This window comes from Saimiri boliviensis, chromosome 1 (assembly GCF_048565385.1).
Source record: "Saimiri boliviensis isolate mSaiBol1 chromosome 1, mSaiBol1.pri, whole genome shotgun sequence".
NCBI lineage: Eukaryota > Metazoa > Chordata > Mammalia > Primates > Cebidae > Saimiri > Saimiri boliviensis.
Window position 1 is genome coordinate 101,322,100 of NC_133449.1, and position 24,244 is coordinate 101,346,343.

The following is a 24,244-nucleotide window of genomic DNA, read 5'->3' on the forward strand; positions in this document are numbered from 1 at the left end:
TGATTCAGTCCAGGGTATGGTCTGAGCAGAAGGTGAAAATATAGGATGGAAATGAAAATGACAAGAAAAAGAGGCCGGGCGCGGTGGCTCACGCCTGTAATCCAAGCACTTTGGAGGCCAAGGCGGGCAGATCACCTGAGGTCGGGAGTTCAAGACCAGACTGACCAACAGGGTGAAACCCCGCCTTAAGGCCGAGCGCGGTGGCTCAAGCCTGTAATCCCAGCACTTTGGGAGGCAGAGGCGGGTGGATCACGAGCTCAAGAGATCGAGACCATCCTGGTCAGCATGGTGAAATCCTGTCTCTACTAAAAATACAAAAAATTAGCTGGGCATGGTGGTGTGTGCCTGTAATCCCAGCTGAGGATTAGAGGCTGAGGCAGGAGAATTGCCTGAACCCAGGAGGCGGAGGTTGCGGTGAGCCAAGATCGCACCATTGCACTCCAGCCTGGGTAACAAGAGCGAAACTCCATCTTAAAAAAATAAAATAAATAAAATAAAAATAAATAAAATTTAAAAAAAGAAATTAAAAAGGAAAAGAGATAAAAATATGTATGTGTATGTGCTTATGGCAAAGCTATTTTGATATACCTTAAGTAAAAAATGAGCTGTTTGAAAGAAAATGGTAACCATAAAAGATGGTTGGTGATACATGAATAACCAAGGTTGAAAAGCACAGGATTGAGGAACAAAAGACAGCAAGAATAATGGAAGGCTGTGTACCCAAAGCTATGGACGAACTGAATTCACACTGACCATGGGAATAGAAAGAAAAGTCTGGGAGTAGTAGCTCACACCCATAATCCCAACGCTTTGGGAGGCTGAGGGAGGAGGATTGCTTGAGCCAGGAGACTAGCTTCAGCAACGAAGTGGAACCCCATCTCTCCAAAATAACAATAATAGAAAAGAATGACTGTGAGAGCTTCAGCAATACCTGTAGGTGAGAAGGAACCCAAGGGGAAAGACAGTGCCAGCAGAAAACTACAACACATTGAATCCTTGAGACACTTTTACAATCCCTTAAGTAGAAATGTATCCTTTAAAGGAGGAGAGTGTGTGCATTCTAAAATGAGAAAGAACTAGATAGAAGAGATCATTTGTTTAACACTATGATGAGGCTTTGCAATAATGAACTCTTTTGTTAGTGGGAACTGATAATATCTAAAGAAATAAGTTGCATATAGGACCGTACATTTTCCAGTTGGTTGCCTCAAAGGTCACAAGAAATATTTCTGGGATGGAAGAAAACCATGTTAACTATATCCCAATGACTTCTCAAAATCCAGATGTGAAAAAAAATGGGATCTTATCCACTGCTCAGAACTAGTGACACTAACTAGAAAGAAGAGAAAATACTCAAATGCTAAACAAGAGGATCGCAATTTAAAATAGGAGGGCTGATGGAGCCTCCACAGTTGTACACCTTAACAGTACCAGAAAGGAGCAAAAGCTGTAGTAAACACAGCAGTCATACAGAGTCTGTTTAAGAAGTAAGCAAACAGGCAGACAAAAACATGACGGAACCTCAGCCCGTTCCACCAGGTGTTACACACTCATCTAAGCAACAGCTTCGGGTCATGTGACTGATTTGTCAGTGCTTCACCACGGGTTCTAGTTTGCAGATTCCTGAAGCCGAACAGAGGCCAAACTTCCCTCGGGAGGGGACATAGAGCCTGCTCTGGCTACTTAACATTCCCCGGAGATTCCAGGGAAGACATTCCTGAAGACTGCAGTCTATTCAGTGTCAACCTCTAAATCCTCCTGACCAAATCCTTTCTGAGAATAGCTCCCTGCACTCCTCTTGAGCAATACTTGTTTGTTTACTTGCTCTCAAGAGCAAATAGATGACACTACGATAGATAGGGCACTAGGCCTATAGTGGTGCAAACAACAAAGCCAGTGGCCTCTCTCATCCAATCAGAAAGAGGAGGGGAGGGAGAGGCCGAGCAGGCCTGCGGCCCCAAGTAAATTCTCCACATGACTTGCCATCCATATTGAGTGTGGCAAAAATAACCCCAATGCCTCCATAGGGCAGGTTAATGTTTTGTGCTTCATTTCACAGGTTCTTATACACAGCTAGACAGCATGATTTACAGCCACTTACATCACTCATGCTGGGCCATCGCATTCCATTTTTAGCAGTTACATCATTTCCCCCACGATTATGGTCATTTCAATATATGAATAAAGGAACAGGGTGCCACTGCTGGGCTTTCTAGAATGAATTATTAGATAGTTTAAAGGCGCCATGAAACTCATAGAGAAAACATTGAGTAAATTAAAATGAAAACATGTTCTTGCTTTTCTACTTTACGTGGATTATTTCAGGGAACATTAATGTTTATGTTACATTAACTAGCTTAAAATAATTTATGAGTAATAATTTAACACTCTGAATATTGTTCACTACATTAAATTTCTACTAAACTGCAGTCTTTTGGGCCACATAAAATGTTTCATACTCAAGCACACTCATGCTTCCAAAAGTTACATGAAGCTGTTTCTTAATTTATATTTATTTATGAATATACATGATTAACTATAGTTTATATATTATTTAACTAAATGTATTATTCTTACACGGGGGTGAAACCTATGAGCCATCTTTACACCCCAATTGCTTTCGATTCTTTTCTGAGAGCCATGGAAGGATAAGTGGCTTTAGATTCAAGTTGGAATTAAAAGTTAGGCCATAGAAGTCTAACAGCTTTGCAAATGTGAACTTCGGTCCTGTATTTCAGAAACACACAGAGAAACCCCAGCCTATTACTATCACAATGCTCAGTGCCACTTCCTCTGAACCCAAGGCCTGGAGTAATTTGGTAAAGCTTTATGGATGCTCAAGGTTAGGAAAATATGAGACTTTCCTTCCCCTCCCCCATCTCCATATGCCAGATATCGATTTTTTCCCTCTTCTTGCATTTGGAACAGTTGTCCAGCAAGAGAAAGGAAAAAGCCAATTTCTTACAAAGCTGCAATTCAGCCAAGAAAGCACTCACCAGTCAATACTTAATATCATAAAAATCCAGGAAAGAAAGCAACACATAGTCCACTCCCTTTTAAGACTTCAAACTGATAATTCTGTGTTTGGCAGAAGGTAGGTACATAATATGCGCTTACTGGATTTTTTTTCTATTTTCTTTTTTTTTTTTGAGACAGAGTTTTGCTCTGTCACCCAGGCTGGAATGCAATGGTGCAATTGATCTTGGCTCACTGCAACCTCCCCCTCCTGGGTTCAAGCGATTCTCCCGCCTCAGCCTCCCAAGTAGTTGGGATTACAGGTGCCCACCACCACACCCAGCTAATTTTTGTATATTTAGTAGAGACAGGGTTTCACCACCTTGACCAAGCTGGTCTTGAACTCCTGACCTCAGATAATCCACCCGACTTGGCCTCCCAAAGTGCTGCAATTAGAAGCGGGAGCTACCACGCCTAACCTCTATTTTCACAGAGTACAAAACAAGAGACTCTAGACATCTTTTGAACTCTGTCCTAGATCACGTGAAGCCACAGCTGTAGAAGTTAAAAACCTTCCTTTGGAAATCTGGAAACCTGAGAGAATGTTTAAGTACTCTTCTTTATTAATCATATGACTATTAGAGATGTCTGAAGTAAAGAACTATGACAAAAAAAAAAACAAATCAGGGACAGAAAGTACCACCTGCACAAATGCACTGTTATCTCACAAAGAGTGGTAAAACTGGCCAAGCACCGTGGCTCACGCCTGTAATCTCAGCACTTTGGCAGGACGAGGTGAGTGGATCACGAGGTCAAGAGATCGAGACCATACTGACCAACATGGTGAAACCCTGTCTCTACTAAAAATACAAAAATTAGCTGGGCGTTGTGGCACACGCCAGTCGTCCCAGCTACTTGTGAGGCTGAGGCAGAATTGCTTGAACCCGGGAGGCGGAGGTTGCAGTGAGCCGAGATTGTAACACTGCATTCCAGCCTGGTGCCTGGCGATGAAGCGAGACCCTGTCTCAAAAAATAAAAATAAAAAATCAACTAAAAATACAAAATCAGCCAGGCATGGTGCCGGGTGCCTGTAATCCCAGCTACTCAGGAGGCTGACACAGGAGAATGACTTGAAACAGAAAGGCGGAGGTTGCAGTGAGCCGAGATCGCCCACTGCACTCCAGCCAGGTGACAGAGGGAGACTCTGTCTCAAAAAATAAACGAACAGTGGTAGAACAAAAAACTATGGGCAACATCATTCTTCTGATGGTGGGAGTAATTATACAAGCATCTATGACAGTACTTGGCTTCTCTAGAAGAAATCTCAACTGTATCAAACCACTTTGAGAAATATATATACATATATTTCTTTCTTTTTTTTTTTTAAAGACGGGGTTTCACCATATTGGTCAGGCTGGTCTCGAACTCCTGACCTCAGGTGATCTGCCCGCCTCAGCCTCCCAAAGTGCTGGGATTACAGGTGTGAGCCACCGCGCCCGGTGAGAAATATATATATATTTTGACAGGGAGTTTTGCTCTTTCACTCAAGCTGGAGTGCAGTGGGCGATCTCGGCTCACTGCAACTTCTGCCTTCTGGTTTCAAGCGATTCTCCTGGCTCAGCCTCCCAAGTAGATGGGATTACAGGGGCCCGCCACCACGCCCAGATAATTTTTGTATTTTTAGTAGAGACTGGGTTTCACCATGTTAGACAGGTTGGTCTTAAACTCCTGATCTTGTGATTTGCTCACCTAGGCCTCCCAAAGTGCTGGGATTACAAGTGTAAGCCACCCACTCCCGGCCAAGAAATATATTTTCATACTTTTTTAAAAATCCTTTTTGTGGGCCAGGCATGGTGGCTTATGCCTGTAATCCTAGCACTTTGGGAGGCCGAGGCGGGTGGATCACCTGAGGTCAGGAGTTCAAGAACAGCCTGACCAACTTGGTGAAACCCCGTCTCTATTTAAAAAAAAAAAAAAAATCATAATAAAAAAATATAATAAAATCCTTTTTGTGGCAAACGGGGTCTGGCTGTTGTCCAGGCAGGTCTCGAACTCCTGGGCTCAAGCTTTCCTCCTAGCCTCGTCTGCCTCCCTAGCAGCTGGGATTATAGGCGTGAACCGCAGCCCCTGGCTATTTTCCTATGTTTCATCTGTTTCAAGCTCAGAGTGTGGAGTACATTAGCCTAATCCAATGACTTTATCCCACTGGCATAGAATAAAAGTTTTTTACAAAGTCAAAAGAAGAAATCCTGGAACTATGGGGATCTTTGAAAGTATTAGATATTAAAGAACAAAAATAGCCAAAGAGCCGTGAGCAGTGGCTGGTGCCTGTAATCCCAACTCTTAAGGAGGCTCAAGCGGGAGGGCTGCTTAAAGCCAGGAGTTCAAGACCACCCTGCGCAACGTGGCGAGACCCAGGTCTACTCGAGCTTCTGGGGGGCTGCGGCAGAAGGATCCCCTGAACCCAGGAGGCTGAGGCCGCCGCACACAGAGCAAGACCCTGTCTCAAAAAAAAAAAAAAACCCAGAATTTAGTGCCGTTCCTAGAGACAGGGACGTAGGCAACAGCAACCAAAAACCGCAAGGCGATGGACGCCCGCAGCCCATTCCGAGTCCGCAAACACCACCGCCCGTTTGCAAATGCGCCCGAGACTCAACAACGGCCACGAGCGTCAGGCTGTCCAGCAGGGTGAGGGGCGCAGGGCGGCCAGCGGGGTGAGGGGCACAGGGCGGTCAGCGGGGTGAGGGGCACAGGCTGTCCAGCGGGGTGAGGGGCGCAGGGCGGCCAGCGGGGTGAGGGGCGCAGGGCGGTCAGCGGGGTGAGGGGCACAGGGCTGTCCAGCGGGGTGAGGGGCACAGGGCTGTCCAGCGGGGTGAGGGGCGCAGGGCGGCCAGCGGGGTGAGGGGCGCAGGCTGTCCAGCGGGGTGAGGGGCGCAGGCTGTCCAGCGGGGTGAGGGGCACAGGGCGGCCAGCGGGGTGAGGGGCACAGGCTGTCCAGCGGGGTGAGGGGCACAGGGCGGTCAGCGGGGTGAGGGGCACAGGGCTGTCCAGCGGGGTGAGGGGCACAGGGCTGTCCAGCGGGGTGAGGGGCACAGGGCGGCCAGCGGGGTGGGGGGCTGGCGTCGCCGCGGGCCACCGAGGGCGGGAAGACCTCACAGAGACCAGGAGCGGCCCGGAGGGCGGCAGCGGCGGCGGTACGAGGAGCGGCTGCGTCCGGGATGAAGACCCCCAGCGGCCGCCCGCCCGAAGCCCCTGCACGAGGAGGAGGCTGGGACTCCCAAGGGCTAGCGGGGACCGCAAACCCCGACCCCGCGGCGCCCCTGCCTCCCGGAGAGGGCGCGGCCTGCCCTGCGCGCCTCAGCCCCGGGCGCTGGCGTCTCCGGCCGCACGGCCGAGCCTCTCCTGAAGGGAAGGGGTGGTCGGCTTTGCATCACCGCCCTTCCCCTGACCGCTCCCTCAAGAACGCCCCGGGACATCTCGCCAGTGGCTCGGCTTTCCCCGCCTCGCGCTGCCCTCTCCTCAGGGCCGGGCAGGAGGCTCCAGAGCGCCCACAGCCCCGGGGTGCGGCCCGGCAGACAGCCGTCGTTATCTCAGACGCCCACCCGTGCTGGGAGGGTCAGGGGTACAACCAGGCGCATGCGCACAGCGAGCGGTTTTTTTTTGTTCTCCCTTCCCTCCCCACCGCTTGTCGCGCGCGTGCACGCGCACGCGTACACTCCTGTACCGCCGCCGACGCTGCGCGCCGATATCTAGTTCCGCCACGCCCATCATGGCGGCGGCCCTGGCCGTCTTTGGCCCCGCCCCTCAGTGACGCGCCGCGAGTCACCTGACCAGGCTGCGGGCTGAGGAGACACAAGGGAAGTCGCTATCGCCAGAGTCGGATCCGCCGCCGCCGCCGCCGCCGCCCTGAGAAGCTGCCGGGCCCTCGCGTCGTTGCCGCCGCCGCCCAGATCCCCGCACCATGCCGTCGGAGAAGACCTTCAAGCAGCGCCGCACCTTCGGTGAGTGTCGCCGCGAGGGTGGCGGGGGTGGCGCGGCCGGGGTCCAAGTCGTGGAGGGCGGCAGGGCCTGGGACGCTCTGAGGGGCCGGGGTCGAGCGAGGCCGGGGGCTGCCGGCCGGCGAGGCCGGGGGACGCGGAGCCCGAGGCGCCGTGAGGGGCCGGGACCGTGGCCGAGAATCCAGGGAGCTGTGAGGGGCCCGGGGCACGGGGTCGGTCGCGGGGCCGGGGCGGCCGGAGGACCCCTCGGAGGCCCGGGAGGAGACAGCCCCTGGGGGGCGGGCGGGGGCCGGGGCTCCCGGGCCTGCTGAATCACCCCGCGTCCCCGGTGGCGGGGACCGTGCGGCACCCCGGCCCCGTCGCCCCCTCGAGCTCGCCGCCCGGCGAGGGTCGCGCTTCTGGGGCCCGCGGGTCCCCGGGCCGCGCCGGGCAGGTCGGCTCCGAAGCAGGTCCGCGCCGGGTCCCAGCGCGTCGCCTTCGGGGCGCGTTTTTCTGGCGAGGAAGCCCGCCCAGGTGCGAGTGTTTCCCGCAGGCGCGGGTGCCGCGGTCGGGAGGAGGGGAACGGCCCGCGGCCGTGTTGACAGTCCTGCCTGCGGCCCGGAGCCGGGTGGTTCGCTTCTCCCGGGCTTGCGACCACGCTCTCACCTCGACACCGGAATACCGGGAACACGGCCCTGTCCGCCGGTTCTGACCGCAAACCCAGCTTAGTTGTCCCGGCTTCGGGTAAACGTGCATGTGTCCCCATCGCAATATTTGCTCCACGCAGATGATGCGAAGCGGTTATTTCCCAGCTCGATCAAGAGAACGCAGAGATCCAGATACCTGTTTTTGCCTAAGTTCCAGGCACAGGTATGGTAGGGCAGCACCGTGTTCATCCCAGTGAACAGTGAACGCCTGCCGCCATCCTCAGGAACTCACACAGTGATGCCGTGTGTCTGTTTTGCCTAGTTTCCCGGAGACTAGAAAGAGCTTAGCATTAATTTGAGTTTGGATATAGTTTTGTAGGTCTCATTATTGCCCATTATTTGATTTCTTATGCCTGAGATACTTCAGGAAATGAAAATGGACATTGGCTTGCCAAGCATATCTTGTCAAAAAGCCTCTTGGTCCGTTGGTTAGCAAGACTTAGACGGGCCTTTTTTGTTAGAAGTTTTCTTGTTAGTGACCTTAATAAACTCTCACTACCATCTAGGCTTATTGAGCCCTGAAAGTAGCATTTATAAAAGGCAGATTTTCTTTTTCTTTATTTCCTTTCCTTTCTTTCTCTTTTTTTTTTTTAAGACGGGGTTTCACCATGTTGGTCAGGCTGGTCTTGAACTTTCGACCTCAGGTGATCCGCCTGCCTTGGCCTCCAAAATGCTTGGATTACAGGCGTGAGCCACCACACCCAGACTCTTTCTCTTTCTTTTCTTTCTTTCCTTGCTTGCTTGACAGGGTCTCACTTTGTCACCTGGTCTGGAGTGCAGTGGTGCAATCACAGCTCGCTGCAGCCTGGACCACCGGGCTCCAGCGATCCATCGGCCCACCTCCTATCTGGCTTCTGTTTTCACCAGTGAAAAGTTAACTGGGAACATTTGTGTAGGAAAGATACCCTTTTTCTCGTCACAGAAACTACTTATTTTCTTTTTTGCTTATAGGACTTTTGGGTTATTCTGGAAAAATCTCTTCGGAAGAGTAGGTAGTAAGGGTAGGAAAGGTGACATTAACACATCTAAACAAGGAGTTGCTTAGAACCTAAAAGCCGCCCTGAGGGTAGACCAGGAATAAGGCCCCATTTTTTTCCCATTGGTGTACGTACTTCACAAACACTGTATTTTCAGGGGTTTTCCCTTGGCTCACTTTTATTTTGCCCCCTCCCCTTTAAATATCTATTTAATAGTCATTTTATAGAAATGTGCCAGATATCGTCTAATAGCTGTTACCTTTTCTTGCTTCTGATTTTGGTTATTAAAAAAAAAAAATCTTTCTAGTTCATGAATATTTTGGTAATTTTGACCATGAGCACTGACAATTTTCAGAGATGTATAGCACAGTATATGAGGGAAATGAATCCTTGGAGAGAAACTCTTTATGGAGCCTGAGATTAGCCCCAGTTAGCTTGAATGGGGCTTTCTTTTTCCAAGTGAGTGAGTTTAAGGTTAAAACTGAATATAGCCCTACTGATAATGTCTACTAGGATTGAGAGAGTTTTCAAAGTTGAAATGGATTTTAAGGCCCACTGAAAACATCCCCTTCCTTTTGTAGCTGAAGAAACTGGGTGGGGCCTGGCAGTGATGATCATGGTCCACCTAGTGGCAGTGTCTGGACTGGTACCTTTAACCTGGCATGAATTCTCCAGTAGGTAGCCATGGTTTCCAGCATATTAAGTGGACCCAGACTGTAAGTCAGGAGACATAGATGTACTGTAAAAATGTAAAGAACTTCAAAACACTAAAATTGAGTGGGGAGTAGTGGCTCACACCTGTAATCCCAGCACTTTGAGAGGCCAAGGCAGGATCGCTTGAGTTCAGGAGTTCAAGTCCAGCCTGGGCAACATAGTGAGACCTCGTTTCTAGCAAAAAAAAAAAAAAGAAAGAAAAAAAAAAGAAAGAAAACACACAGAAAAAATCAAGTTCTTGCTGTGTTGCCCAGGCTGGTCTTGAACTCCTGGCCTCAAGTGATCCCCCATCTTGGTTTCCCAACTGCTGGGATTACAGGTGTGACCCCACCACGCCTGGCCTGAGGGGAGGAAATGCTTCAATTTCTCTCTGAGAAGTAAATCCTGGAAAGTATGTGCAACCGAAATTTTACTTAAATGAGGATATCAGAAAATAACCTTGCAAATAACATGTTCATAAAAATGAGACAACTTAGGCTCCTACCCTTTTAATGTTTGTAAAATATTCTAAGGATTATTTTTCAGTTTTGTTTTAGAAGAAAGGAATCTGGGGAAGTAGACTGGATTTTGGTGTGCATTTGGAGCCGTGTTCATTTCTGTTTTACAGCTTTCATTCAGTTGTTGATTAATCATCATCTGTGAACAAGCCTGAACCAGGGGAGGGGGGAACACAGATTGGACTGGAGCTGGGTTCTTCACTGCCAAGGGGGCAGTCTGTTGAGGAAGACAAAAACAGATCATTACAGCAGTAGGAAGCTAAGGGAGTAAGATACTTGCTGTCCTATGCCATTGATTGTGACGTTGAGAATGCTTTTGTTAAATATACACTTCGCCTCCAAAACAGCTGTCTACTGAAGAATGAGAATGGAGCAGCAGTGTGTACCATGTACACCCCGTTACTCCAGGCTCAGCACTAGATTTTCATTGCCTCTGGACAGGATGCTAAAATACTCCTATGGGACTTTGGTGCTATTCTTTACACCTTAAGGAAGTAACTTGTCTTCTATATATTTCCCACCTTTAATGAAAATAATCATTTTTGTGTTTTTAGGTCATATTTTGGGAATAAATCGGGATAAAGATAACTTTTTAAACACCTGACTTTGAAACTTCATAGAGCCTTTCTGTTTTTTCTTTCCTTTTTTTTTTTTTTTTTTTTTGAGACAGAGTCTCAATGCTGTCACACAGGCTAGAGTACAGTGGCATGATCTTGTATCGCTGCAAACTCCACCTCCTGGGTTCAAGTGATTCTCCTGCCTTGGCCTCCTGAGTAGCTGGGATTACAAGCACCCACCACCATGCCCTGCTATTTTTTGTATTTTTAGTAGAGACAGGGTTTCACCATGGTGGCCAGGCTGGTTTTAAACTCCTGACCACAAGTGATCTGCCTACATCAGCCTCCCAAAGTGCTGGGATTACAGGCATGAGCCACGGCACATGGCCAGACTTATTTTCTTATATTAAAAAAAATCTTTCCCCTCCAGCTGAATGTTTCCACTACTTTTAGATTTATTAAGATAAGCTTTTAAATGTGAAACATTCCAGGATATATGAAAGAGGTATCATTTATTTGCTGGAGTGCATTAAATCATGATTTATCCTATACACTGAAATAATCTACACCGAGAAAATGGAGGTTTTTATTGTGAGGAGAGTCTGGAGTAGGAAAAGAATAGGAAGAAGTCTTATAGGAGAGGTGATGATTTGGGGTCAGTGAGACCCTTGCTGGAAAGTAGGGAAGTCAAACAATAAGAGCCACTAGGTTAATTTTACTATTAACAGTAGCTAAATTTATCATTGTTTGCATATTTATTCAATAGGAATATGCACTGGTGGAAGTCCATGAGTTTTCAATCTTTGTGGCAAAGATGTTTAGATTTAGTAATGTATCTTAGAAGCAGATTTAAAAATTTTGGGTGGGAAAAGAAGTCGAACTTAAAGCTTTACTTGAACACAGGAATTTAAAAAGTTTTTATAGTGAGTAATATTAAATTTTTAAAAATCTAAATGAGATTGGCAATGATTAGTGTAACCATGTTTATATATGGCACACCATCTTTTTTCTGGAGCCACTGTCTCAGGAAGTTCATGACATTGATAATTTATTTACCTTTACCACGAGAATGAATTCTACCATAGTAAATTAAGATGATTTTTGCGGTCGGGCGCGGTGGCTCACGCCTGTAATCCTAGCACTTCCGGAGGCCGAGGCGGGTGGATCACGAGGTCAAGAGATCGAGACCATCCTGGTCAACGTGGTGAAACTCCCTCTCTACTAAAAATACAAAACATTAGCTGGGCGTGGTGGCGCATGCCTGTAATCCCAGCTACTCAGGAGGCTGAGGCAGGAGAATTGCCTGAACCAGGAGGCGGAGGTTGTGGTGAGCCGAGATCGCACCATTGCACTCCAGCCTGGGTAACAAGAGCGAAACTCCATCTCAAAAAAAAAAAAAAAAAAAGATTTTTGCTCATTTTTTTGGAGGTTTTAAATAATGCCATCTGAATCATATGTTCATATATTGCCTTTTTTTTTTTTTTTCTTCTTTTTTGAGACGGAGTTTCACTCTTTTTTTTTTTTTTTTTTTTTTTTTGAGACGGAGTTCCGCTCTTGTTACCCAGGCTGGAGTGCAATGGCGCGATCTCGGCTCACCGCAACCTCCGCCTCCTGGGTTCAGGCAATTCTCCTGCCTCAGCCTCCTGAGTAGCTGGGATTACAGGCACGCGCCACCATGTCCAGCTAATTTTTTGTATTTTTAGTAGAGACGGGGTTTCACCATGTTGACCAGGATGGTCTCGATCTCTCGACCTCGTGATCCACCCGCCTCGGCCTCCCAAAGTGCTGGGATTACAGGCTTGAGCCACCGAGCCCAGCCGCCTTTTTTTTTTTTTTTTTGAGACGGAGTTTCACTATTGTTGCCCAGGCTGGAGTACAGTGGTGTGATCTCAGCTTACCGCAACCTCTGCCTCTTAGGTTCAAGCCATTCTCCTACCTCAGCCTCCCAAATAGCTGGGATTACAGGCATCTGCTACCATACTCGGCTAATTTTTTGTATTTTTAGTAGAGACAGGGTTTTTCTCTTTTGGTCAGGCTGGCCTCGAACTCCTGACCTCAGGTGATCCACCCGCCTCGGCCTCCCAAGTCCTGGGATTACAGGCAGGCATGTGCCATTGTACCCAGCTTAATTTTTGTTTTTTTTTTTTGTTTTTTTTTTTTAGTAGAGATGCGGTTTCACCGTGTTGGCCAGGCTGGTCTTGAACTCCTGACTCTGCCCACCTCAGCCTCCCAAAGTGCTGGGATTACAGATGTGAGCCATTGAGCCCAGCCTCATATTCCATTCTCTTGAGCAGTTTCTTTTCTCTTAGGCCCATATTAAAAAGCTGGAAGTTATAATTGCATTTCCTGGTTTGTAATGGATATAATAGATTCCATTTCCAACTTAAACTATGGAAAATTAACACAAGTTGAAGTGACTATTACAGGTGGTATTGGTCTTTGGAGGTAGGATTGGGAATCTTACCCATGAATCGGCCTTGTATGACTGCAAACTTGGGCTCCCAGGTCCTTTAAACTAGTCCCATATTCCTGGTCTCTGTCCTATCACCTGATAGAGCTGTGTTTGTTGTGTTGCCTTTGGCCTTAGATACAATCCTTAATCAGATGTGAAGTGTTTGTGTTTAAGTTCTAGGAAAGGTGCCTTCACTTGTTCTGCTATGCCACAGCTAAGGATAGCTGAACTCGGATGTAAGGCCAGCAGTAGCCCTGGTAAGAAGCTGTCTGGCCCTTAATAATTAATGGCTTCTATCTCTCCCTTTCATTGCAGAACAAAGAGTAGAAGATGTCCGACTTATTCGAGAGCAGCATCCAACCAAAATCCCGGTAGGTACTCAGACCTTGGTTTTAGTCAAGAATGTACGCAGAGGAGAACACTGCATAAGTACATCCGCCTGACAGGGGTTTCTACAGGAATCACCAGACAGTCAAACTCAGGGTGTGAGTTTCACAACCTAGAGGGAGGAGGTATCCTTGTTTTTTGTTTTTTTTTTTTTTTGAGACAGAGTTTTGCTCTTGTTACCCAGGCTGGAGTGCAATGGCGCAATCTCGGCTCACCACAACCTCCGCCTCCTGGGTTCAGGCAATTCTCCTTCTTCAGCTTCCTGAGTAGCTGAGATTACAGGCACGCGCCACCATGCACAGCTGATTTTTTTTTTTTCTTTTTTTTTTTTTTTTTAGTAGAGACAGAGTTTCACCATGTTAACCAGGATGGTCTCGATCTCTTGACCTCGTGATCCACCCGCCTCGGCCTCCCAAAGTGCTGGGATTACAGGCTTGAGCCACCGCGCCCGGCGAGGTATCCTTGTTTTAAGAGACAGGGCCTTGCTCTGTTTCCCAGGCTGGAGTACAGTGGTCAGATCATAGCTCACTGCAGTCTCAGCCACCTTGTACTCAAGCAGTCCTCCTTCCTCAGCCCCTTAAGTAGCTGGGACTAGAGGCGCAGGTCACCACAGATGGCTAATTTTTTTTGTAGAGACAGGGTCTTGCTGTGTTACTCAGGCTGATCTCAAACTCCTGGGCTCAAGTGATCCTCCACCTTGATCTCTCAGAGTGTTGGGATTATAGGCATGAGCCACTGTCTGGCCTCAGGATCCAAGATTGCCATACAGCCTCTAATTGCTGCTACCACTTAAACTCAAGTAGGTGGAGTCTACACACTGATATTTCCTTGTGGATATCATGCGTCTGAACATGCCCACTAGATAAAGCTCTCAAACTTACCAGGGAAGGTGATGACAGCTTGATTCAGCCTTACACAGAACCTTATGTAGGTCTCACACAATGGAACAATGTATATACACATTTTTGTTTCCCAAAGAAGCATGTAAAGATTTCTCATTCCTGGCATTCAACTTCTCTTTGTTGTGACAGGGTAGAAGAATTACTGCATATAAAGGTGTCTGCAGCACTCAGTAAACACAGAAGCTAATGAGACTCAAAGGCCCATCTGTGGTCAGATACTACTGCAGCTTAGAACTGAAAAAACAAAAAATTTTGCTCCATGGAAAGGAAGTATGGTGAGGAGCTAATGGATTTATTTAAATTCATAATATGGAACTATTTTTGTTCCCTGTATAGTTCAAATACTTGTATTTTTAACCTGATTTAAAGAAATATTGTATCAAAATGAAAGTACCAGGTCATTAAGCACAAAGTTTGTCCCTAGAACCAGCTAATAATGGTCTCTGCTTGCCTTGTCAAATACTTAAAATTTTTCTCATGTCAAGTAGACAGGTCTCAAGTATGGAAAAACATTGAGCCATATTACCATAATTAACAACTTACACATTTATTAAAACACAGGCATTTACTTTCATTAGAACTTCAGCCACATCTCAGGAAATGGTAGTATTAGAATTGACGGAGTTTCAGATGTTTTGTGCCTGAAGCTAGCCCCCAGCCTCTCTGCCTCTGTAAGGCTTGAGGTCTTTTTCTGCCTAGGTATATATTTTTCATGGTTCCAAAATCAAACACAATGAAAGGACACATAGCAAAGTATCTTCCCCCTCTTCATACCTGGTGGCAGCCATATCATCTCTCTTCCATATTTTGTAAATGGTAAATGTCTAAGCTAGGAATTGGTTGCTCTTCACAGGTGAGCTTTGAGGAAACTAATGAATGCTGTTTTAAAGCCCATTTTGGACTGGGCTTGGTGGCTCATGCCTGTAATCCTGCACTTTGGGATGCCGAGGTGGGTGGATCACAAGGTCAGGAGTTCAAGACCAGCTTGACCAATGTGGTGAAACCCCCACTCTACGAGAAAAACAAAAATTAGCTGGGCATGGTGGCACATACCTGTAGTTCCAGCTACTCAGGAGGTTGAGGCAGGAGAATCACTTGAATCCGGAAGGCCAAGGTGGCAGTGAGCCAAGATCACGCCACTGCACTCCACCCTGGGCAATAGAGCGAGACTTCATCTCCAAAAAAAAAAAAAAAAAGCCCATTTTGGCATGTGCCGGTTAGAATATAGGAGGCAGTTTATCTGTATTTTTCATTGTTGATGACTATTTTATTATTTGAAGACAGTCTCATTCTATCCCCCAGGCTGGAGTGCAGTGGTGCGATCTCCCAAGTTCAAGCGGTTCTCCTGTCTTAGCATCTGGAGTAGCTAGAATTACAGGCAGCTGCTGCCACACCTGGCTAATTTTTGTATTTTTAGTAGACACAGGGTTTCACCATGTTGACCAGGCTGGTCTCAAACTCCTGACCTCAGGTCGTCTGTTCGCCTCACTCAGCCTCTCAAAGTGCTGGGATTACAGACGTGTGCCACTGCACCTGGCCTGATGACTATTTTAAAATTCACTTCTGGCTTCTTTTCTAGGTGATAATAGAACGATACAAGGGTGAGAAGCAGCTTCCTGTCCTGGATAAAACGAAGTTCCTTGTACCTGACCATGTCAACATGAGTGAGCTCATCAAGATAATTAGGTATTCAGTCACCTTTGTTTTGTATTTCCTTTGAGTGACTTCTCATTCTTTTTTTTTTAATTTTAAATTTGCTAATCTTCTAAGTATCGTTCCAATTTTAGTATATGTACTGCTTTGGCAGCACTTCTCATTCTTTATGAAACTTACAGATAAATCTTTAGTTCTGGTTGAAATCCTTAAAAAAATCTTTTTTAGCCAAATTTAAGATTCAGTTCTGATTAAAACCATTTCAACTTAATAAAACTGTAAACTGTTTCTTTTTTTTAGATATATATATATTTATACATATATTTTATTTTATTTTATTTTGAGACAGAGTCATGCTGTCACCCAAGCTGGAGTGCAGGGGCATGATGTCAGCTCACTGCAACCTCCGCCTCCTGGGTTCAAGCGATTCTCCTGCCTCAGCTTCCCGAGTAGCTGGGACTATAGGCACATGCCACCATGCTCAGCTAATTTTTTGTATTTATAGTAGAGATAGGGTTTCACCACATTAGCCAGGAGGGTCTCAATCTCCTGACCTCGTGATCCACCCATCTTGGCCTCTCAAAGTGCTGGGATTACAGGCGTGAGCCACCGTGCCCAGCCTGAGGTTTTATATTTCTTACTTGCTAGACCTCAGATCCCTTGTGTTTCTTTCCTTGTAAGAAACAGAAGGGATCTGAGGTCTAGCAAGTAAGAAATATAAACATCTACATTGTAGTGTAGATGTTTCCTCTTTAAAATAAATGTTACAAGTTATTAAGGTTTTGTACAGCAAAGCTATTTAAAGAGAATGTAGACTTAGTGAGTAGCAATAAATGGCACAGGCTTAGATCTTAGAATAGTTTGGAAACTGTTTAGAACTGTTTTCTGACATTAGACATTTAACGTCTATTCAGACAGCATACTAGTTTAAAATTAGCCTAATGTATAATCTTTCAGTAATTATCACTCATACCGGTGTAATCAAAGGAAATGTCCTGTGCTTTTGTTAAGTATTGGATTCAAAAGCATTTAGAAAATTCTCATATTTTATTGATCAGAGTGGGTGATATTTTAACACATGCTTCATACTTCTTGTATTATCAGTATTTCTTCACCTTTTCTTTCAATAGAAGGCGCTTACAGCTCAATGCTAATCAAGCCTTCTTCCTGTTGGTGAATGGACACAGCATGGTGAGCGTCTCCACGCCAATCTCAGAGGTGTATGAGAGTGAGAAGGATGAAGATGGATTCCTGTACATGGTCTATGCCTCCCAGGAGACGTTTGGGATGAAATTGTCAGTGTAAAACCAGAAAAATGCATCTATTCTAGAATTTTTTTAAACCCTTACCAAGGAAAAAAAAGGGATATTATCAACTGAGATCGATCAGTTCGTCTAATCACAGATCATCAAACTGTAGTGTTTCCACCTAGGAGTGTTAGGAAGTTGTGTTTGTATTTGAAGCAGAAAAACTGAGCTCCAAGTGAGCAAGTTCAGCTTTGGAAACTATATTATTTAATGTAGGCTAGCTTGTTTTCAAATTTTAAAAGTTTAAAAATAAAATACTTTGCATTCTAAGTTGCCAATAAAATAGACCAAGTTATTTTAATGCTCTTTTCTCACTAATAGGAACTTGCAATTCAAGCAGTAATTGAAAGGCTTTCAGAGACCCTGAGTCTTCTCTTCAGATTCACAGAACCCACCGACTTTTTGGGTAAAAGTTTTCTACTCAGCTAGAGAGATCTCCCCAAGAGGATCTTTAGGCCCGAGTTGTGAAGCGTAACCCCCGCAAAACGCATTTGCCATACTAGTTGGCACAAACACAGGGTAAATGGGGTGCAAGAAAACAGCCCTGTCTGTCAACTGCTGCTCATGGTGCCTGACTCCTAACCGAACTATACACAAAGTCCACACTCTTGCAGGGGTAGACATTTCCTATTTGGTTTGTGCTCTAGTTAGTTACACACATAAAGACAGCTCAAAAGGAAATTTGAATTTAATTTTGGTCTAGTTTCTTAAAAGACCCTGGAGAAAGAGTGGCATTTCTTCTGTTTCAGGTTTTGTCTGACTTCAAACTAGTGCCCGTGTTGGTACGGAAAGAAGCAGTGCACCTGTGTCATTCTTCAGGACAGCGGTAGAAACCACAGAATAGGGTAACTAAAGGCATTCAGATTCACACACTCCCTTCTATCATCTGGCTTAAAGCTATGGATGATCCTTTTTTTTATTTTGTTTTTTTTTTTAATGTTAAATGTGTAACTCAATATTACTGAAAAGATTCCCACATTTTTAATAATAGTTCAGTTATCACTGTTAGGTCAAACAGCCATCAGAATTTTCCCACACTAAGTGCATGTCAGTTGTGGAGAAAACATAGCAAAAGGAGCCATATCCTTTTAAATGGTAATGTCAGAAGTTAAAGCTCTTCAGGTTCAACCTATGATAAAAGACCAGTGCTTCCCACTACCTGCATGGGGTTCAGTATTTATAGTTTTCTTGGGAGTATCACAGGAAGGTCACAGTTACACCACTTTAGACCGTCCATGTGGCAAGTCACAACTTAACCTTGTGTGTTTAGATGTGTATGGAAAACCTGTGTACGTTAGTGAAAGCCGTTTACTGCAGTGGGGAAACTAGATTCCTTCCATCTGGGCCCTCTACTGATGTTAAAGGAGTTCCTGTCACCTGCTTTCCCGCTGCATGCGTTTGTCCACTTGGCTACCTTTTAATATGTGTATTTTTACATTATGTAAATTCTTAACTGGCCTGTCTTGTTTAGACTGTATACATCATATCTGACATTATTGTAACTACTGTGTGATCACTAAGATTCCTATAAGAAATACTGCTTTTTTAAAAAAATAACATGCTGAGGGGAGACCTATATTCCACGAGTGAATGGTCACTTTATTTGTAGGATCTTTAAAACGTACATTTTTAATGAAGTAAGTTAAATAAAGGCACAATTAAAAACGGTCATTAAAGTTCAGTTTAATGGGATCAGTGTTTGAGACTTGGATCCCACACTGTTTGTACTTTCCAAAGCCAAGTGGGTCCTTGTATTCCCAAGAGGGGCATCCAGGCTAGTTGTGTCGTGCTGAGGGGGCACTCACGTGGAGGGACTCTGCCCTCTGATGGCCTCTGCCTTGTCAAGGTCGCCCTCCTCGCCTTGGCCAAGGCCCTGCCACCAGGTCCGGACTTTCGAAGTTCTCTTGGGAACTCACGTGCCACAGGATATGATCGATGTATGGCAAGACCCACATGATTTGTGGGAATAAATACCCAATAATCTGCTGTAAACTAACCACCAAAAGTATTAGGTGTATGTTGTCAAGAAAGTGTAACCTCGGGGGAACCAGTGGGGAGCTGCTGGCACCGTGTTCAGATGCAGCATAAACACACTTCAGCACTCAGACCAGTGGCCAGCCTCATCATCTAGGGAACTCTGAGCCCAGCTCCGGTTTAAGTAGGCACCTAAAAGTCTGTTGAAAAATACAAGGGAGTGAGCTGGTAAAACTGCCTTCCCAGGCCAGCCACTCAACAAAAGCACCTGTCCCTGCTTTGTCCTGACTTCAAAGCTCCCCACGGGTGCTGTCCCTACTCACTTCCCAGAGCATATGTTCAGTATGTTGCCACCTCCCCAATCCAGAAGGGTGTGGTCTTAGATGCCATGGGAGCATGATCCTGTAAGTTAGTCACAGGCTGGTGTGGCAGCTGGTGGCTTGCGTTGCTGTCAACCCCCTCTGCGGCAGGCCAGCTCCCTCCCTGGGAAAGAGCCACTTCAAGGTAGGGCCACATCCCTAGGTATCAGATTCATTCACGCCAACTTTGATTTTTATGGAAACTCGTGCTGGAACATCTTTAACCCCAAATGAGGAATTAACATCTTTGTAAATTCCAGGGACACTTAGAAAATACAAAACTTGGCTGGGCATGGTGGCTCATGCCTATAATCCCAGCACTCTGAGTGGCCAAGGTGGGTGGATCACCTGAGGTCAAGAGTTTGAGACTAGCCTGACCAACATGGAGAAACCCCGTCTCTACTAATAAACTCGCCGGGCATGGTGGTGCATGCCTGTAATCCAAGCTACTCAGGAGGCTGAGGCAGGAGAATCACTTGAACCTGGGAGGTAGAGATGGCGGTGAGCAGGGATCGTGCCACTGCACTCCAGCCTGGGCAACAAGAGCCAAACTATGTTGCCTCAAAAAAAGAGACAACTCTGTTGTCTCAAAAAAAGGAAAAAAACTTGGCACCTTGATAGAGAATGAATGGGTTTAAAATCAGTTATCTTTTTTATTTCTCTGAGAAGGTAGAAAGGATGGAATCCCTAGTTTGGAGATTCAGACTGATTTGAAAAGGTGTGTGCTTCATATTCTGAAACAAACAGCTAGTGAAATCAAACACAGAGCCTTTTTTAAAATTTTTATTTTCAGTACATTAAATTTACTCATAAAAACATTCTAAAAATGTACAATTTGTCCTTTTTAACAAAGTATAATAAAACATAAAAACCCCAAAAACAGAATACTTGACATTTACAATTCAAAATCAAATTAGCAGAATATTAAATATTTACAAAACTATATCTTTTAAAAATATTTATAAAGTTACATGCAATTTCGTAGAATTGACAAAAGAATGGCTCAAAAATGGGAGAATTTTCCTTCATTCCTAAAAAGAAAATATGTCCAATAGAAGCTGTGAAGATTGAGTACACAAGGTGTTCAGTTTCAGGACCAAAGCCTCTTTTTTTGTGCACGTAAGACTCATACATGTGATGAGGGCTTGTTACAAGACACATGAGGCCGTGGCTCATGGCCACAGCTCCCCCTCATTGGTGAACAGTGGAGCAATGTTGACCTTTGGCCTCAACCAGCACAGTATATGGTTTTCTAGAATATTGCCAAGTGTTGAGTGTTGATTAAAGATGCTTTCATTCAGACCCTTGGGACTTTTCAACAAATTAGCCTCTTCAGAACCCATGGCTTTCAGTGTCACCTGCATGCTGAAAATCATAGCCACCCCTGTTCAGTTCACACAGGACTCTCCTCTCGGACAGCAGTCGAGTCAAGCAGGGAGACGGCTTTCCTCACCATCTGAAGACCTCGGCATGCCGTACTATCAGTCAGATGTACAACGAGCAAGGCATAAAACAAAATGCTGGGAAGCAGGAGAGTGATGAGAAAATGACAGGGAGTGAGGAGGGTGCAACCCAGTTCCCACTGGCCAAGTACCTACAGTGAGGGGCAGCCCCACTCAGCCTGTGTCCAGCTGGGTGATGTTTAGGCAAAGTCACTACCGCCACCACTGTGCCCCAAGACAGTCTGTGGTAGAAACTAACTGTGCTGACTTTGGGCAATACAGGACCCAGAATTCTAAGTACTGAATTAAAAATATGGAACCGACTAACACTACTGTATTAACAAGCTGACTCCTGTAATCTTCTGGAGATGACAGATGATGCTGGTTTCTAAAATACCCAATCACATATATGCATTCGAGAAAATATCTTGTGTTTATTTTTATTACAAGTGCTAGCTCCCATTTCCTCAGTGCTCTTTAGCAATGAGTTTTTATGTTAAACACTTCCAACTGTCAATATTACCATGAAATAAATATTAGAAAATCAGGTAGAAAACTTGAGTGTTTTGCTTAAAAAATAAAACGTAGGATTAAATAGCTGTTGTATCCCAACATCACATTCTACTTCCATCTCTACATTCCACTTTCCCCATTCTTGGAGATTAAAAAAACAGGGTTAGAAACTTCAATATCTGACAGTCTGCAAAGGGCAAAGATGTGGCGCGTGGCCAGTGCCACACCTACCTGGTTGCCACAGCATTCTGATACAGATGACAATTTCAGGAAAATGACTAAGTACTTGAAAGGGTCAGTATGTTCTGTGTTTTCAGATGAGGAAGTATTCTGATGAATGCAACACGCTCTTCTCATGCGCCGACCTTGGTTGCTTTTGGAGAGATTCATCAGCACTCACTGCTGGCAAATACTCTCAAGTCCAAGCCTGTGACTCCCTCAGGGAGAGGCCTCACGGACTGGTGGTTCCATTTTCTCTGCACTATGTAGTTCCTATTTACATCTCACGAGTCTCGACTTCGGACAGCCTCCCCGGAGATGTCGCACTGCTGCCAGTGCACATTCAAAATGACTGGAAGCTCCGCAGAGACCTTCGCTGCCGGGAACGCAGCCGTGACTGTGTCGGGACTCGTTTACCTCAGCGCTGAATGCCAGGCTTCGAGTTGAAAACTTTCGGTTTTAATGCTTTGCTGTATTTAAGGTTAACCTCTAACACTTATCAGAATAGTTACAAGGGTAACAACAGACGCTTTCATTCCCCTATACTGACCACTAAAACAAAAATGTAAATTTTTTTCCTTTTGTTATGAGACAGTTTTCAACAATTTCAGTGTTGAAATAGGATTTATTTAAAATATTTCTTTGTTTAAAAAACCAAAAAATTTAAAAGTTTGGCTTTCAGCACATATCCAGGCCACTGTAATGGCCTTCAGAAATATTAAAATCGTAAACATCAATGAACACTCTAAGTCTTCCTTTAACGTAATATGACAAGGTCCAGTCTAGTACTCTTTAAGGCAAAGTTGTGTCAGTTCTCATTATTTTGACATTTTGTAGTGTTTATAATTTAAGAGATCAACGTAACATTCCCCTAAATAGCTGATGTAATAAGCATCACCATTACTTCAACACTGTAATACTGTGTACCACGAGGAGAGAGAATACAGAGGTCTGTTAATTCTGCATTGCATAGAAATAAAATTCAACTAAAACTAAAAGCCTGTCATAAAAAAAGTAACATCTTTCTGCTTTAGTTTCTATGAAGTTAGGAACTGCTCTTACAATTCAACCCTCACGTCATGCCTCACTCTAGGGTATTCTTTTGATTTACATCAATTTTTCTTGAGGCTGATTGTCCCATTTTAAGAATGGTCTGAATACTGTCAATTTTTTAAAAAAATATTCAACTGCAAAATCCCTGGCACGATGTTACCAATCAGTATTTTAACACTGAAGACTTTTGCATTTTAGATCATAGTATTATTTTAGCAGAAAATTCCCTTTAACCTTGAAGATTTAAGTCTGTAAATTTCAGACAAAAGGTTTTCATTTCCGTGGGTTGAAACTGAGAGATCTACAGTGAGGACTTTTATTCCTACCTTACAAAAACCAGACTTGTACAGATCCCGTCGCTCTCGGGTGTGTGGCCGCTTCCAGAGTCCTACCACTTTCCACTGTTTTCCAAGTCATCTTTAACGGAATTAACTACCAATACACAGCCTAATACAAAAGAAGTTGACAGGAGAAAATTCCCAATCTTTTGCTGATAAGTGACAGGACTGTATCATTGTTGAAATGTCTGTCTCAGGTGTGAATCCGCTAGCGGTACGCCTCGGGGTTGGAGGCTCTTGGGGAGCCCGTGGGAGAGAAAGCAACTTGCAAACTCTGCTAAGGACATGCAGCATCCTCACAGCCACTCACAGAGCCGCGCTGTCACCGTGCCCCCGAAAGAGGTCATCTGCAGTGGAAGACAGGGCTCAGAGCCCCTGACCGGCTGGGAAGGAAGGTACTCTCAAAGCTTTGACGGCTATGGATTCTCTGGGACTTGGACCCTTAGAAATTAAGTTGTTGCGAGTAAACTATTTCTATTTAATAATGTAGTTTAAATTTATTTGCAGAAAAAATTAAAAACCTGAAACTGCTACAAGTGCTTGGAGGAGGGAAGGAATACTAAAATCTCTGTTGTGTCCTAAGTCCAGTAGCCTGCTGGTGCTGACTCTTTAATCTGGATTATTGGAGTCTCTTGCACTGACTGTTCTCAGAGGAGTTTGTCTCCCAGAACTGCAGAGATTTACATCAGGGTACATTCTTCTGTAGTGCAATCCTTAAAAATCCCAGAGATTAGTGCCTAATCACTTTAGGAACGAAACAAAACAAAGTCGACATTTTCCCTAGCCCAGGGGTGTCAAGAGTCCGACGGGTGGAACTCCATTTGGAGAACCCCAAGCTCAGTTCTCGATTCAGACCACGTGTAGCTGCCCTGGAATTGACGTGTGAGCCTAGGAGGGCCAATGACGGCAATGCTCTTCGGGAGACACAGGGTCTCTGCACTGCAACCAAAAGTGTCGGTGGCGGATTGCGCCGGCCACAGAAATGCCCGCTAGGCAAGTCTGACACCAAGCTCCAATCTAGGGTTTTGGCAATAAATCGAGTATGATGCACTTCTATGCTAGATTTTCTATCCAGTCTAGGAAAAGTAAAGCACCTTTGGATTAAAAATATTAAGCTCAACAGCAACTAGACTTCTCAGTTGTGTATTTAATTTTCCTTATGTCTCCATGGCTTAATAATGTTCTGTTGCCAGAGAAAAATATCAATCTGTGGAGTCCAGACTTTCTGCTGGAGGGGCGTATTTCAACCTAAAAGTACCTA

General features: G+C 45.2%; 2 protein-coding genes across 2 annotated transcripts in view; one reads left to right on the plus strand and one right to left on the minus strand.

The window, feature by feature from the left end:
• Positions 1 to 6,785: 6,785 nt before the first annotated feature.
• On the plus strand, positions 6,786 to 18,761 carry MAP1LC3B (microtubule associated protein 1 light chain 3 beta). Its single transcript, XM_039461124.2, has 4 exons — positions 6,786 to 6,956; positions 13,152 to 13,207; positions 15,705 to 15,811; positions 16,909 to 18,761. Exons 1-4 carry the CDS (start codon positions 6,917 to 6,919, stop codon positions 17,081 to 17,083), a joined length of 378 nt encoding a protein of 125 aa, XP_039317058.1. The 5' UTR covers positions 6,786 to 6,916; the 3' UTR covers positions 17,084 to 18,761.
• The window catches only part of ZCCHC14 (zinc finger CCHC-type containing 14), an 87,050-nt gene continuing 80,801 nt past the window's right edge, over positions 17,996 to 24,244 (minus strand). Inside the window, exon 13 of the mRNA XM_039461119.2 lies at positions 17,996 to 24,241. Within this exon, the coding sequence (XP_039317053.1) occupies positions 24,186 to 24,241 (56 nt within the window). The 3' untranslated portion in view covers positions 17,996 to 24,185. The remainder of the gene's footprint in view (positions 24,242 to 24,244) is intronic.